The sequence below is a fragment of the Rhinolophus sinicus genome, chromosome 1 (assembly GCF_057876585.1).
Source record: "Rhinolophus sinicus isolate RSI-liver-muscle chromosome 1, RSI-T2T, whole genome shotgun sequence".
Taxonomy (NCBI): Eukaryota; Metazoa; Chordata; class Mammalia; order Chiroptera; family Rhinolophidae; genus Rhinolophus; species Rhinolophus sinicus.
This window is the reverse complement of record NC_142501.1, coordinates 116,131,497-116,148,835: the sequence shown is the minus strand read 5'-3', so window position 1 is coordinate 116,148,835 and position 17,339 is coordinate 116,131,497. Positions and strand designations below refer to the sequence as shown.

The following is a 17,339-nucleotide window of genomic DNA, read 5'->3' as shown; positions in this document are numbered from 1 at the left end:
CCTGGGCTGGGCGATACACCTACAAACTGAGCCGAGGGATGCGCTGCTGGCTTACCCGTTTCTCTGCACCCACTGGCTACCCCCAATAAATATTAGACATTTCTTTCTCTGTTGCTCAGAGAGAGTGAGAGAGCAGAAAAAGGGGGAGGGTGGTGAGGACAAGAACCAGATCGGAGCTGAACACAATGGAGGGCAGTGTTCTGCCTTCTCAATTCCCTTTTATTGGGATGGTTGAGTGTTTTGTAACAGAGTAACTACAGAGTGACCAGTAGCACAGATGTAGCCTGCAGGTCTTGGCAGGAGAGCAGAGACCTCAAGTATAGCAGAGGCAAGGGCTGAAGTCACAGCAGATGTGCCGTGCAGTCTATGGACCGCACACAGATGATTCTAGGGGTTATCGGTGAAGTCGAACATTTCAGATAGGGGGAGTCTTACAAATGACAGGCAGATCAATAGATCATTTTTGCAAATGTGGAGATGCTTGCAGATGTCCAGGGACCTCTCCAGGGTCTTGGGTGCAGTGCCAAGACAAGACAAGGCTTTCTGTGATGCAGCCTGGCATGGCGGAGAGAATGGAGCTGTGGCATCATCGAGCCTGGGTTTGATTTCTAGCTGTGCCCCTTACTAGTTATGAGGCCTTGGGTGAACTACTGAATCTCTCTGAGCCCCAGTTTTCTTATTTAGAAGAAAGTTACATTCAGAAGGGCCATATTTGTGAAGCACCTAACACTAAAAAATATGGGAGATGCTTTTAGAATAAGAAATTTGTCTTTGAATTCTGCCCCCCCCACCCCACCCCCCTTTGACTGACTTATGCCCTGGGAGGCCAACATGCTACCTGGGAACACACTAGTGTGGAAGAAGCCAGTCGCCATGGAAGTGGAGGTACCACCCAAAGAAATGGTACCTCCTCGCCTACAATACTGAAATGAATTACACAAAGAGAAAGTAGCATTTAGGGGAATGACCCTTAGCTCTTTCCAAGTTTGAAAGTATAGATTTTCATTTATTACCATTAAGTAGGAAGATTTTCAACTCCTATTTTCTTACTTATATTTCACTCAAGTAATGAGTGTGGCGCATTAATGGCAGAAATAAGCCTAGAACCCGAGTGTACTGGATGCTTGTGGGAGTTTTTTTTTTTTACCATCGCACCCATTACCTGACCACTGCAAAAATACTGAGAGAGTTTCCTTGTAGCCACTTTGCCTAATACTTATCAAAAATGTATGCCCTTCATAACCTTCTAGCTGTTAACTAAAATGAATCAGAATGATAGATGGTCCGTCCTCTGGAGACGGATTCAACAGGCACACACAGGCAGCAGAATCAGAGCACTAAACAAATATAAAAACAGAAAATGTATTTATAGAACATTATGGCCACATCCAGGACAAGGGTGTATTTTAGGTGACGCCTCAGGGACAGCATATGGGCATCGTTTGCCTTGACAGGGTGGAGTGTGTCTGTCGTCCTAGGGAGAAATTATAAGCTGATATTTGTTTGTGGTTCCTTCTTTCTTTACTGTGGAAAATACGGTTTCTGTTGCCCACCACAATTTGGTCTGTCTGCCATCCTGCTCCTAAGGTTGTAACTTAGTCAATAGCGATTTTGTGCTATTTAGACACAGAGATCTTACAACTTCCAAGTTGGAAAGATGTTGAAGTACTTGGAGAATTAAGTCCAAAGCCACAGTCCTTTGTTTCTTATATAGCTAGATTCTTCTTCTCTTCTTGCCAGTCGAGCTGACCATACTCCTAGGGAACTCACAAAACCCAGCGGAAAAAAATCCATCAACTGTTAAGTTTTATACTATGGCTTTTGGTTTTATATTGGACATAGAAAAACAGTCAATAGGTGAGCATGGTTGCTTGTTTGTACTTCAGAAATGTGGGAGTGAGGTGCCCGTGTTAGCACAGGCTGTCCCTGTGACGACAAGGGGAGGATGGGACCCACACGCGGCATTATTGCCCCCCTTCTCACCAGAACCCCACTGCCGGAGGTGGCCCGGCACACTGGCCTTGAAATGGTTGACTCCTTGTTTGGCGATTTATCCTTTTCCCTACATACAGCTCCCCAAGGGAACCTGTGTCTGAGAGTATGCTGGGTGAGCAAATGCTCTCCCGTCTCCCTTCCTTGTCGCTAGTTCCACCCGTGGTTTTTTTTTATTACTCCTCTTCCTCTTCCTTCTGCCACTTAAAACTCATTGTCCTATGATAAGTGACTCACCACTCCTCTGCCTCACTCTTCCTCTTTGCTCCATTGCTGGTATTTGACTCTTCTGGCCTTTTACAATACATTCCTCTAATGCCTTGTTCATGTTTCCTTCCCGAATTCTTTTGGGGTGAGGTGCCCACAGCCACCATCCCAATTCAGGGACTCCTCTTTCTTTCCTGGGTTATTATACAGTCATCACAATGTATCCCTTTACCAGCAGCCTCTCTCGCTCTCTCGCTGTCTCGCTCTCTCACACACACACACACACACACACACACACACGCGCGTGCGCGCGCACCTTTCTCCAAGTCCTTTCCTGGACTTCAGCCTCTTGCAAACACTCATCCTTCCTTTTCAGAGGCCCCTCTGTCCCCTCTCTATGGGCCACCCCTGCTCACTCCTTAATTCCAGCTCCAGTGTTACCTCCTCCTCTTCATCCGAACAGAGCCAGTCTCCCTGCTTTATTCTCCCAGAGCGTCCTCTCCAGACGCCTGCTCCTGTTCAGTCTCGAAAATTGGAACGACCTGTATACATGTCTTCTCCCCCTCATAGCTTTCTAAGGGCAGGACCATGTTTTCTTTATCTCTGATCCCACAGCATCTAACAGTATGTCTTTCATTTGGTAGGTGCTCAAAATATAAATGAGTAATTATTTCAGGCATCTCTCGCTGCATATTTCTGTGTCAAAGAGAAGAGAATAAGGATGGTGTGTCCTAGCTATCCTTTATATGGTGGTTAGCCTTGCAAACCCCTGCTGGCAAAATGGCAGAAAGTGTCTGACTACCACAATTTGATGATTGATTGATTCATTTATTCATTCATTTAGTCAGTCAGTCAGTCAACACACACTTGTTGATATACCCCTATGTCCCAGGAATGTGTCAGTGAACAAAACTGACACAAATTCTTGCCCTCAGGGAATTTGTATTCTAAGAGGAAGAGGCAGGCAATACACATTATAAATCAGTAAATTATATCTTGTCCTAAAAGGTGGCAATTGCTATGACGAACAGTAAAGCAGTGGATGGGAAGTATGGCCACGTTGCTGCTTTACATACAGGAGTCGGACGCGACATTATGAGGAGGTGATATTTGGGCAAAGCTTTGAAGGGTGTGAAGAAGCGAGCTGTGTGTTTCTGGGGGAGAACACTCCAGGCAGAGGAAAGAGCTCGCCAAAGGCCCTGAGGCAGAAGAGGGACATGTAGGGCACAGCAAGGAGAAGAGCGTGGAAGGGCAGACGGAGTGACGGGGGTGCAGAGGTGGGAATCCGTGGGGCCTTGAAGACTCTGCCCTGGGAAGACGTGCCTGTTGGAGAGCGTGGGTGAGGGAGCGCCCTGATCACACTTGGGCTGCACAGGGATGGTTAGGGTGCCATGTGGGGATGAGACTGCAAGGGCACAGGTGACAGCAGGGGCAGCAGTTGAGTGGCTGTTGTAAGAATCCAGAAAGTGATGAAGTGATGATGACGAGAAGTGTTCAGGCTCTGGGTATTGTAAGAGAGAACCACCAAGATTTTCTGGGATGTGGGAGGTGAGATGAAGAGAGAAGCCCAAAGTTTGGTGATGGAAAATTGCCATTACTTGAGAGGGGAAAGCGGGGGGTAGAGGTGGTTTGGGAGAGAAGACAAATTAGGAGTTCTGTTTGGGACGTGCAGACTGTTAGGTGTTTAACAGCCATCCAGATGGAGATGCCGAGTGGGCAGTTCATATACAATCGCACACAAGCCTGGGAAAGGGAAAAGTCCCAACAGAGACACACAGTGGGCCTCAGCCACCTGGAGGTGACCAAGTCCCAGGGCCTAGTCCTGAACATGACAACACCTGAGAAAAAATCATAAGCACCACACTGCAAATAAAAAGAATGTAAGATAGAAAAAATGAAGTAATTCCTTGAAATGTGGAAAACCCTGTTGAGATGTGCTGTTGCACAAACTGATGGCCTATCTCTTTTTTGATACGGGAAAGCAATATCTCTAACTCGTGTTTTAAATGAATTTATTGATGTATCATTGATATACAATAAGCTGCACGTATTTAAAGTGTACAGTTTGATAAGTTTTGACATCCGTCTACACCTGGGAAGCCATCCCCCAAATCAAGAATTGTAACTCCATACCTTCAGTCAATCACATTGACCGAGACTCTTGTGTTTAAAGCTCCAGGCAGACACTATGAAAGATATAAAATGTAATTACTATCCCTGCCTCGCATCTTTGTTCTGATTTAAACGTTTGGCTTTCCCTATGTAGTGATCTAATCACAAACTTCTTTCTAGGTCTTTTCTGAAGCATATGCTGAAAACACACTCGAGTTTGTTCCCCAAAGGGTTTGCAATGACACATGTAAACCCTTGGACACCAGCATTAGTGATTCCGTCAGGAAAGAGGAAAGCTCAGGGACCCTGCTATCTGTTAATCAGTTCAGGCACAGGCAAAAACATATCCCTGGTTCCTTCTTTCAAGGAACCCCAAATAGTAGGCTCAATTTCACCCATTTTCATTATGTGTAGTCAGCCCAGTAATTCCCTCTTCTGAAAGCTTTGGGAAATTGTTCTGTGTCCAATTAGAATTTTTGATTTGACTGACAGATACAACCTAACATGTTCATTGCTGTAGCTGCTCATAATGATATGCACCCTGGGTCTTCGTAGAACTCTATTTGCAATGGCCATTGTGTTGGAAGGTACTGCATGACTTCTGGTGACAGCATTTTCACCACTGAGAATGGGGTGAAAGGAGGGGAGCCCTTCTTTTGTTTCAGAATCCTCTCTCTTCCCCTTCCCACCCTTCCCCATTTCCCTTCCTCTCCCAGCCTCATGCCCTGCCCCCCCCCCATCTTTAAATGTTTGGGGAGACAAATGCATCAGCTTTGGAAACTTGTTCTGAGCATGGCTCTGGGACAATAACATCACGAGTGCCAGGAATAGGTCTCTAGGAGGTTTCTGGGGTGGCTCACAGGCAGCTGGCCAGTGTCAAAGCCTCGGACAAGGTGAATGGAGGGAGGGAGCTGCCAGCGCCTGTCCTGCAAGCGGGAGAAACCCTGCCACTGAGGCTCCAGCAGTGTCCTTCCCAGAGAACTTGGTCATGTAAAGATGCAGGCGGCCAACCGCAGCCCAGACTGCCTGCTCCATATACACAGCAAAGATAGCTGTGAAACCGTCCCTAACGGACACACTGCATCCTCCCAAGCTCTCCCCGCACCTTTTATGGGGATACCTGGTGGGGGAGGGGCGCATGCTAGAGCAGGGACCACCTAATGGGGGGACCCACATTCCTTGGGTCTGCTCTGCTGTGATGTCACTGGAAATTTGGTCTGATGTGAGCATGAGTCTCACAAGGGTCAGCTTTTGGGCTGGAGTGCTTCCCTCCAAACCTGCACAACTTGGCATCTGGGCCCTGGGCCCTGGATTTAGGCACGTAGGACAGGAGTGTCTGCTTCATGCCCCGTGCAGGTTCTGTGAAAGCAGGTGGACTGGACGGCCATCCCACTTTCGTAGGTGGCCGTTCTCCCACTGTGCTTCAAAAGTCACCCAAGCCCTAAGGATGGAATTCCAACAGCTTGCAGATGGTCTAGAATACTGTTCTGTGCAGCTCCATCACCCCACATTTCCAGGGGTAATGGAGAGCTTGATTATGGTGGTACACAAAAAGTGTTGTTTACGGGAAGGAAAACCCATTCCCAGACTCATATCTCTATGGCAGGATGCGCCAGCTCTCACCGATGGCAGGTCAATGTCAATTCTGCTCATTTGACATGTGGTCGTGTGGATAATATAAACTACAGAGAACGCATGTGTTTCTGAGCCTGGGCTTGGGGGTACGTTTGTATAGAACGGGCAAATGACAACATATCTCATTGAATGCAAATTAAGTTGCAAAGCATCTATGTTTCGTAATTGCCCTTGAACTGCTGCATAAGGATATATGTTGTTTGAACATATATTTATTAATTCATGTAAAAATATTTATAAAGTGCCTGTTATGATGGTCATGCCATTCTGTTTCACTCACATATATATTATTTTAATGTCAACAAAATATTTGCAGTAAAAATGTAATAACCTATTGCTTAATAAGACCCATCGTTGTAAATAGTGTTGTCTCATCCCAGCATAAGCAAAAAAAATTTTTTTATTTTAATTTAAAACCGCAGATTGAATTAGACATTGGAGCCAAACAGGCAAATATTCATGTTACCAAGAAAACGTCATGGAGATTCTTTGTTATAAAATACATGAATTCCAAACCAGCAACAGACACGTGTAGCCATTCCACACAGCATCATATTTTAAATAGAGGACATTTGATTGCGCATTTATACAAAGGAAGTTGGTAGGAGAAAAGTAGGATACTATGCTTGTGCCTACCAGTCTGTAGTGCTATTTTTTGAAGAGCTTTCTGAAGCAGTAAATGGATGATGTGAATATTTGTTTCATGAAACTACATATAATATTGTAACAAGAAACATCATCAGTACATACATGCGTTATTAGAATGAATGCATGTTCTTGGAATTCTTATCCATAGGTGTGCACAAATGTCCATGGCTCGTACCTTAGGGTGTGTTTGTCCCATCTTCTCCCAGGGTTCAGTGATCCCTTCTGCCACAGCCCAAGCTAACAATCTTGTGGCCCCGTCCTCAACACTTGCAATGATGATGAGGGAACCCCGTTCATTCCATTTTGAACAATGTTACTTGTTTGAAAGTTCTCACTTCTTTTGAAGCCAGATGTGTCTTCTGGAACTGATTCCATTTCTGCCCATCAGTGTAGTGTTTTTCTTCCTTCTTGTTACATGATCAATTTCATCATCAAATTAGCAAGGTCCCGCCCACAGGCAGGCCCGGGACAGTCCAGTTTACACCTGTCCTGGGCATGCTTCGTGGAATCAATGATAGCTCCCTTTTCACACCCAAAAGTCTTTCGGCAGGGCCAGTTGATGACAGGGTCACCCTACCACGAGAGCCTCTGCTACTTACCCATTGGTCCTGAGAAGACCTGGCTTCCGTATCGTTACCCAGTCTGATTACGCCTCTTTGGCACTGCTCCAGCTTTTTAAATGTTCATGTCCTACATAAAATACGGTGTCCTGATTTGAAACACAGATTTCCAGAAATGGTTTAGCCACAGTAGAGTGTCGGAGGCCTCTTAAACCCATTATTCAGGATGCTATGTTTCTAGCTTGTGAACTGAAAATAGGATACAAAACTACACACAATATGATCCCAATTTAAAAATTGTAAAGGTACCATCTAAACCTGTTTGTCAACTGTAAATTTGATCAGCACACTTTCTGTGTCTGGTTACAAATCGTTGGGAGGTCATACAGATGCTGAGAAAGTATGTTTTAGTATCTCTTTAGTTTTCCAAGTGCTTATATATAGCTCCTTAGGCACTGAGCCCTCTTTCCAGACTCCCCTTATTTCTGCATCAGTTAGGATTAAATTCATTTGAGAACAGTGTTCAGTGACTACTTATTTACTATTTCATCCGTGATTTAGCCATCCTCAGCTCATTGGCTATATGGTTGCCCCTCCTTCTGGTTACCGTAAATAGGGCTCTCTCGTCCAGCAGTATTTCTCACTACTCCTCACCCACCAACCACTCTGTGCTCCAGCTATACCACATGGCTCTTGTTTCCAGAACATTCCATGTTCTCTCCCATGCCAGGCCTTCTTACATCAGGATGCCTCTGCCAGACATTCTGTTCTGCAGATACCACTCCCTCACCTAAGTATGGACCAATCCCCCATGTGTGGGTTAGGGTCTCCCCACTCCCCACTGCCCAATAGTGTCTTGTCACATGGATTACACTGTACTCACCTGTTAACATGGGTAATTCCTTTATGGATGTGGAATCTCCTTAGGTATGGGAACAAAAACATATCCATCATTCTATGTCTAATAAAATGCCTGGAACATAATAAATGTACAATTAACACTTGTTGAATGAACACACACTGTAGTGGTCATTATTACATATAATCCTGTGCCCCATTTCTCTTATTTCATTAAAATAGATTACTAGATTACTGTCTAGATTACTAGAGAAATATAGATAGCTCTCTTTTCTAGAAGAGAAACTACTAAGTCAAGTGATAGGAACTTTTCAGCCATTTGCATTTTAGTTTTGTTTATTTCCTGTAGGGCATTGCAGTCTTCTAATTAATTTGTAATTATCTACTAATTAAATAACTTTATCTTTAACACATTAACCCATCCTTATAGTTATCGTCCTCCCCTCAAATTTGGATTTGTTTTTTTCTTTTTGCTTCCAGTGCTTTGTGGAGTATAATTACTTGATTTAAAAAATTATTTTTAATGTAGTGAGATCTTTACATTTTTTTTTCCTTTTGGTTCATCCCTTGCTTTTATGCTTAGAAAGACCTAATAAATTATTGCCTATCTAATTTTACTGTGTTTCCCCAAAAGTGAGACCTAGCCGGACAATCAGCTCTAGTGAGTCTTTTGGAGCAAAAATTAATATAATACCTGGTCTTATTTTACTGTAATATAAGACCCGGGTATAATATAATATAGTATAGTATAGTATAATATAATATAATATAATATAATATATAATATAATATAATATATAATATAACGTAAAATACCGGCCTTATATTAATTTTTGCTCCAAAAGACGCATTAGAGCTGATAGTCTGGCTAGGTCTCATTTTCAGGGAAACACAGTAATATTTAATTTTATGAAACACCTGGAATTTATTTTGGGGAAAGAGGTACAGTTGGTTTATATTTTTTCAGTAGTTTTTCCTGCCATTTCCCTTCTTGGTCGAGAAGATTAAAAGAAAACAGGAACTGAGTAGTTCAGTGGCTCATCTTTTAACAAAAATCCCTTGGCACCAAACAATGAAAACATTCCTTTCCTCGATCTTCCTATGTTCTTGCTTTGAACCTATCTTTCATTGTCCTTAACTTTCCTTGTTTTAAACCTCAGCTTCTGTTCTCCACTTCTGTCCTTATCAGTTTATGACACACCCTCATCTATGTACATAATGCGTATAATGTACTGTGCCCTTAACACATTGTATATGCTATTCTGAAATCTGGTCTCCTTTGGGATCTCTATGCACATACTTTGTGTTCTTTGGGTGTCTCAGTCTTCACTTTCTCATTCAATTTAGTTTTACTATGTTATCAAATTTTTACTTTTAAAGTCTCCATGTCATACAAAGGCTATTGTTTTAGATCCATAGTCAACCTTATCCTTTTAAAAAAAAATAAAAAAAGGATATGATGACCTGAGCACATCAGCTATTTTATTTATGCCTCCTAATACCTGTCCCTGTGGACAATTTTATTGGCTGCCTGTTTTTCCTTGAATTTCACCTGAATGACCCATCAGGTCTCCTTTTCTACTATAAAAATTCCGAGTACTGTCATCAAAACCAAAAAAAGTTTAGATACTTGCCTTTTCCTTTGGAAAAAGCATCTTCATTCCACCCAAAACACTCTGTCACTAAGATACGGAAGCCAAAACTCCGTGTGACAGAGACCAGGTGTTTTCGCTCACCTTTCCTCTCTTTAAGGAGAAGTGTGGGATGTCAGATGAGTACAGAGGTCCTTGCTGCTTCTTTGCATGTTTTGTTTCTTCGGGGTTCATACCTCAGCCAGCTCCCTTTAAAGGACGTGTGCATGGACACCTGTGCTGTGAATAGTGTATGTGTAAGAAAAATACCCTGACCCTGCTGAGGGAAGAAGGTGAGGCCTCTCTGCTATCACAGAGGCCTGTGTCTCCCGTTTATGGTGCACACGGTCTGGCAGTTGTTGTCCACTCTGCATTGTCCCACGTGGCTCACACTGATATTCCCAGACCTCCATTCATAGGCCGGCTTGGGACGCCTCCTGTCAGCTCCCTGGGGATGATTGCCAGCTAATGACTCCGGGAACCACTGCTGCCAACAAGGACGGGGCCTCCAGGCACCCTCTCCAGACATGACCAGGGCCCCGGGGAGCCCTGCTCTGCCTGGTTTATGGGCAGCGAATGGATGAATATTTTTAAACAAATTTTAACTTGCCTGAAGCCCTTTCTATCTGTACATTTGCTGTGGGGTTGAGTCTCTTGAGGCCGCTGTGAATGTGGCACATTCATTCATCTCCTGGATGTGATGGTCTCCAGATTATTGAGAATTTATGGTCTTGCAACTTTTTGGTACCTAGATGGGTCATGGGACCTTCACATAGAGGAGGAGGGAACTGAAGTAGAGAGAGGGGTGTGTAGTGATGAGGTGACCCCCACATTGAGTCACACTCGGAAGTTGTAGTCACGACTCTGGAATTTCCTTCTGAGCCATAAAATGCCCTGGGTCAGAGGGCAGACGGTGAGGTGCTGCTGTCATACTTCCGGGCCTCCTAACGTTTGGTGCCTTAGGAAACCATGCGTAGGGAGAGCATGCTGAAAGACTGAAGGCTCTGTGTTTGGACCTTGGCTAGGATGCTTTTGAAATCTGAATTTTCTATTTGATGGTAAATCAAATAGGCTGTTTGGGGGAGCCTGGATAATCTTCCTAAGTAAAGCATGTTTTGGAAATGTTAATTCTTCCTTTTATACAATTCTAGTGAGTCTTTAGTATTTCTTTTTGTCTCATAAAGGTATTGTCTCTAAATGAATATGAATCGCAACTTGGTAACTTACTACACACAGGGACGTGAATAAGTAGGCATGCGTAACTAGGTTAACACGTTTTGGCAGGCCTGTGAACGCGGAGCAGCTCCCCTCCCCATGCACACCCCCGCCCTCACCCCACCTGCAGTGTCTCAGTCATAACAGTTTCAGTATGAATTAATGTCAGGAGTATAATGGTGACATGTGTTAATTGAATATTTTTTAGTTTTTATTGTTAAAAACCATGTGTGTTTTTTTTTTCCAAGTTCAGGATCTGTTACCCTATAGTCATTTGCACAACTGCATTAGATTTCTATGAAAATGTTATCAACAGTGGAACTAGGGTTATTTCTTCAGAGCACTTTCTCTACATGTATATACCGTAGTATATAAATTGTTTGGCAAGGGGCAAGAAAAAGGGAAGAGAGGACATCCAAAAAGTGTGTGTGTGTGTGTGTGTGTGTGTGTGTGTGTGTGTGTGTGTGGAGAGAGAGAGAAAACACATATAGAGATAAGGGTGACAATGTACAATGGAATATGACTCAACCTTAAGAAAAGATGAAATACTGCCATTTGTTACAACATGAATGGATCTTATGATTATCATGCTAAGTGAAATAAGTCAGACAGGAAAAGTCGAAAACCATATGATTTCACTCATATATGGGATATAAAACTGAAAGCAACAAGTGAACAACGCAAACAAAAACTCATAGACACAGACAATAGTTTAGTGGTTACCAGAGGGAAAGGGGGGAGGAGGGTGGTAAAAGAGGGCAAAGGGGGTCAAATATATGGTGATGGAAGGAGAACTGATTCCGGGTGGTGAGCACACAATGCAATATATAGATGATGTATTATAGAATTGTACGCTTGAAACCTATATAATTTTACTAACCAATGTCACCCCCGTAAATTTAATAAAAAGATAAGGAGTAAGAAAATAAAAAAGAAACATATTATCATGGGTATTACTTAGTTTTGAGTTTAAGAGAAAATATTCTTAATTAAGCGTAGTTTCACAGACTGAGCTCTATACCCTGTACCTTTCCATGTAAAGCACCCTGAAACCACTGCTTGGGGTTGTCATTGCTAATTAGTTACTTTTTCAGCAAATCCCTCAGAAGGGGGACTCCCCTGTCACATTTGCACAGGAGCACCTTCCACCATCAGGAATAAATCAGGCTTTTGTAGACGGATGCCCTCAAACACAGATATTTATAAATCCCCCCTCTGAGATTCTGTGTTCCCTGAACCACTTCTGTTCACAATTGACTTCCTATTAATTCCACTTACAGGGAGAGAATGTGTCAGACTTTCAATCTTCCGATTTCTGACCTATGTGACAGTTGTAATTCTCATCTGTAAATTAATTAGTTTGATTTGATATGTTAAAAACATGGGCCATCTAAAACAAATTTGCTGAGAAAGAAGCTCCTCAGCTACATTTCCTATGGCTGACCTCAAACACCGTCATTCGTTTTTCTAGATAGTTTCTTTCTTACAGTTTTTAACTGAAAAACAAACAAACAAAAACATGTTAAGTAATCTTTGGTGGGGGAGGGGGAACCACCCATAGGTCTACTACCCTAGCACATCAACTGTTTTATTTGTGCCTCCTAATTCCTGTCCATGTGCACAATTGTATTGGCTGCCTGTGCATATTATTTCGTATTCTGCTCTGCTCACTTAAGCTGGTATCATAAATGCATTTCCATGTTTCTGCATGGTTTTCATGATTCAGTGTGTATCTACACAGGAAAGTTGGATAAATGGGTAGACATCTCACTTTCAAAATAACACTATTCGATACGTTCTATAGACTCATAGCACCCTTGGCAGACCTCTGTTTGATGTAGATTTGTATTGTAATGAGACGATTTATGGCTAGAGTGGTAGCCAGCTATGTAGCTGAATTCTACGAGAAGCCTTGTTCTCCAAAAGGATTTCCTTTGAGGGTGATGCCAGCTCTTCAATTGTGCCTGAGAAGCTGAAAAGGAAAACAAGGAAAGCCGTATTATTTTACAATTGTTAGTATTCCAAAGGAAATTTCAGTATGCCGGGCAAGCCAGACAAAGCTACAGATGTCCACTCTTTTTCCGTCTACACCCAGAATGGTAAACCTTTGTGAACTTGATAACAGGATACTCCCATCTTACTTCAGTGCACAACAAGTGGGTCCCCCTTTTGAGGAGAAACCACAGCACTGCTGTCCAAAGAACATTGTCCTTTGCAACACATGATGATTCAAAGCTGAGTTTCTGTTTAGACTCATGTTTCTGGGCTGACTTTTTTTCAGGAACATACTGCCAAAAAGGGAGGCAGCTTGTAAGTTCCCTATTAAAATAGGGAACGTGCTTATAAATTCCCCAGGACTTAGCTATGGGGCTTTATTAAAGAGAAGCATGAACTTGGAAGACCTTGGGTAGATTTTAACATCTCCATGCATGTTAATTCCTTCAAGTGCTGAGCAGATAAGGTGAGGTTAATGTGACAAGAATTTTATATTCCAGATGAAAACGAAAACCTCAGGGTAAACTCTTAGACGTGGGTATGAACTCAGGGTCACGTCACACTTGGCATGCTTTGAAATATTTTGAGAAAATGATATACTACCTTGTATTACTGTGATTAAAACTTTATTTGATACAGTAATGTCTTTCAGACACCAATTTTTCTGTTTTTATAAAATTTATTAGAATGGGAATAAGAAACTCAAGAATGTGTTTATATCCCTAACCTTTCACACTACAGTGAAGCTCAAAACTTGCTGTTTTAAAGATGCAAAGGACAAGCGCATTTCTTTCTTAAAATTCTCCCCTGGCCCCTTCAGAGAATTTTCTCTAACTTGTGAAAAATGTTTTTAAAGTAATTTCAAAGTGCTGTGTCGGTTGCTTACAGCACTTTCCTTCCTAGAACTTCCACTCTTACTGACTTTAGGTTCTTTCTAAAAAGAACCGAATTGCTCAATATCTGAAATTTTATTCAAAGTACCTATGCCATTGCTGTCGACTGATGAAAGAATTGTTTTTCCATTTTGGTCTGGTAGCACATATTTTAGTCTAATCTAAAATTGTAGCAGCTTTTATTGAACTTAGATAGGAGAATGACTGAAATGAAGATGGTGGATTTTTTTTCTAGCAAAGTCATTCATTTGCTTTGTAACATTTTTTTATTTTTTTCTTCAGATATAATTGACATATTAATGTTTGGTGTACAACATAATGATTCGATATTTGTCTATATTGTGAAGTGATCACTATAATAGGTAGTTAACATCCATCACCACACATAGTTAGACATTTTTTCTCTTGTGATGAGAACTTTAAAGATCTAGTCTCTTAGCAACTTTCAAATATACAATACAGTATTATTAACTATAGTCACCATGCTGCACATGACAACTCCAGGACTTATTTGTTTTATAACTGGAAGTTTATACCTTTTGACCACCTTTACCCATTTCCTCTGCCCTGTCCACCACCACTTCTGGCAACCACCAATCTGTTCTCTGTACCTATGAGTTCTTTTTTTGTTTTAGATTCCACATATGAGTGAGATCATATAGTACATGTCTTTCTCAGTCTGACTCATTGCACTTAGCATAATGCCCTCAAGATCCCTCCATGTTGTTGCGAATGGCAAGATTTCATTCTTTTCCATGGCTCAGTAATATTCCATTGTATATATGTACCACAGCTTCTCTATCCATTCATCCATCAATGGGCACTTAGGTTGCTTCCATGTCTTGGCTAGTGTAGGTAATGCTGCAGTGAACGTAGATAGGTTCATATATCTTTTTGAATTAGTGTTTTCATCTTCTTTGGATAAATACCCAGAAGTGAAATTGCTGAGTCATAAGGTAGTTCTATTTTTAATTTTTTGAGGAACCTCCATACTGCTTTCCATAGTGGCTGTGCCAATTTACATTCCCACCAACAGCACACAAGCGTTTCATTTTCTCTATATCCTGGTCAACACTTGTTATTTCTTATATTTTTTCATAATGGTCATTTAACAGGTATGAGGTGATAGCTCATTGTGGTTTTGATTTGCATTTCCCTGATGATGACTAGTGATGTTGAGCATCTTTTCACATACCTGTCGGCCATCTGCATATCCTCTTTGGAAAAACACCTATTCAGATACTCAGCCTATTTTTTCATTGGATTGTTTGGGGTTTTTTTGTTTTGTTTTGTTTTGTTTTTTCCTGCTGTCGAGGTGTATGAGTTCTTTGAATATTTTGGGTGTTAATCCCTTATCAGATACATGATTTGCAAATATTTTCTCCCGTCTGGTAGGTTGCCTTTTCGTTTTGTGGATGGTTTCCTTTGCTCTGCAGAAGCTTTTTAGTTTGATGTGATCCCACTTTTTTTTGAAGCTGATGAATTTTTTAATTAAGCCTGTTGGCTCAGTCCAATGCCTACTGTGTGCAAGGTTGATGGATTCTAATGGAATTTGAGGTCATTTTCGTGCTAAGACAATTAACACCGGAAGTTAAGAGTTCAGAGAGTGAAAAAGGACTTTGCATAGGCCCCTCCCATGTCCATAACTGCCTGCTTTGGCTGATTTGTGCAAAATGGAAATCCTTTGCACTGAAGTTTTCCCACAATTTTTACTCTATTTCAACCTCTGTTAGAGTATTTATGAGTATGTGAAACTTTCCTTGATGATTTTTTTTTTGAGAGCTGGGTACTGCTGAGTCATTATTATAACTCCAGTTCAAGACACTGTTTAGCCCCATCCTAGGAGGACATGCTGCTTTCTGGTTCAGATCCCGTAATTAGGGAAATCTGACTTTTGAAGGTTGATGGGTTGGCTTCTTTAGAGGAAGGACTCAGAGGATTTTCTCATGGGAGCACATGACAGCTCTAGATGTATTGGTAGTTGGAGAGTAAGTCCTGTTGAACGAGAAAAGCAGAGGCTATCTTTCTATGTTTCCTGGAGAAAGGGCTCATGAGAAGGGACCCTGATGGCCATGCAATGAGGCGAGGCCAGGATCTGCTCCTTCCTCTGCATCTGCACGAAGTGGCTGGTAGCTGGGGAGAAAGAGAAGCTGGCTTCAGTGAGGGCTACAGAGTCATCTAAACATACGGAGGCTGGAAGGAACCTTATGGATCTTCTAGTCCAGACAGTGGGTAGGAGCCAGTTCATACTAGGTGTTACATTTTCAGGAATTTTGCATGCCAGTTATAAGACACAACCATTATTAAAATTTAATTATATAAACAGAGTTTTATTAAAAACAAAGGTAATACATACTCAAAATCCATCACTTCCTAATTATTTTACTGTACTTGTTATCATCTACACTCTTCAAGTTATTTATGTCTGTTGTATCTGTTGGAAATACTCAGTGTGGACGTGACCATAGCTTGAAATCAGACGATTTCAAGATATTTGGAGTACAGCAAGATAATTTTGGTGAGAGTGGTGGCCAGCTGCCATCTGTGAAAAGCCTTGTTCTTCAGAGGATTTTCTTTGAGGGTGATGCCAGGGATTCAGAAAATGCTACAGGTTAAGAGATTTTTTTTTTTTTTGGTCCAGAAAGCCATTTATTGAATACTCACCAGCAGCCACTGGGCCGAGCCCACTCATTTTTGTGTGTGTGAAACAGGGTCAGGGAGATGAGCAGAGCTTGTCCAAAGTACTGATCATAAACGAGGAGACAAGACAATTAAAACAAAAGTCAAATGCACTTGCCAGAGGAGTGGTTAGTCATCTGCTCCCTGGTGATCAGTGTACATGAGACAAGTCCAGAGGTGGCAGAGACAATATACTGAACTCCGTCGCACAGGCATGGTGATAAAATTATTGAATTGAAGAGTGACTCAATAATGAATAACACTTATCGCCACCTGATACTATGTTATGTATTTGCTAATTTATTTTACATCTCCCCCAGAAGAATGTAAGCTCCATGAGGGCAGGGACATTGTCTTGTGTGCTGCTCTACACTCAGCTCCCAGAATAGTGCCTGGCACATAGGAGGTGCTCGATAAATATTTTTGAATGAATGAACCAATCCTGCCGCTTCTTGGCATTCTATAGCACCAACTCCTCGAGGAAATTTTGCCCAGAGGAATGTGCTGGTAGAGTCCAGTTTGGGGGACCCTCTAACCATCTGTCAGGCTGCTCGACTCTCAGTGACCATCATTTCTCTTTCTTCTCAGATGACGGAGGGCCGTCGATGTCAAGTACATCTTCTTGATGACAGGAAGCTGGAACTCCTAGTACAGGTAAGTGGCTTTTGGCCAACTTTTTAAGTTTATTCTGAAACCATTGTTGTCTAGACTTTGATTCAGCTGAGGGATGGGGGAGGATATAAATTGTTTTTAAATCTGTCTGTGAAAATCTATAAGAGTTGGAGTAGGACACACCCTGATATTTTTGTGTGTGTGATTACTATTTTTGTTCATTCTGTTTCTTTGTACACCACGCCTAAAGCAGTCAAGGCCAGATGTACATCTAACCTATTGTTGCAAATCTCTAGAAAAGG

General features: G+C 42.0%; 1 protein-coding gene across 11 annotated transcripts in view; it reads left to right on the top strand.

Moving 5' to 3' along the window:
• Positions 1 to 17,339, top strand: part of FRMD4A (FERM domain containing 4A) — a 565,607-nt gene that overhangs the window by 361,387 nt on the left and 186,881 nt on the right. For all 11 annotated transcript variants that reach the window (XM_019738286.3, XM_019738288.3, XM_074324782.2 and 8 more), the window contains one exon: positions 17,014 to 17,079. In XM_019738286.3, coding sequence (XP_019593845.1) covers positions 17,014 to 17,079 — 66 coding nt within the window. The remainder of the gene's footprint in view (positions 1 to 17,013; positions 17,080 to 17,339) is intronic.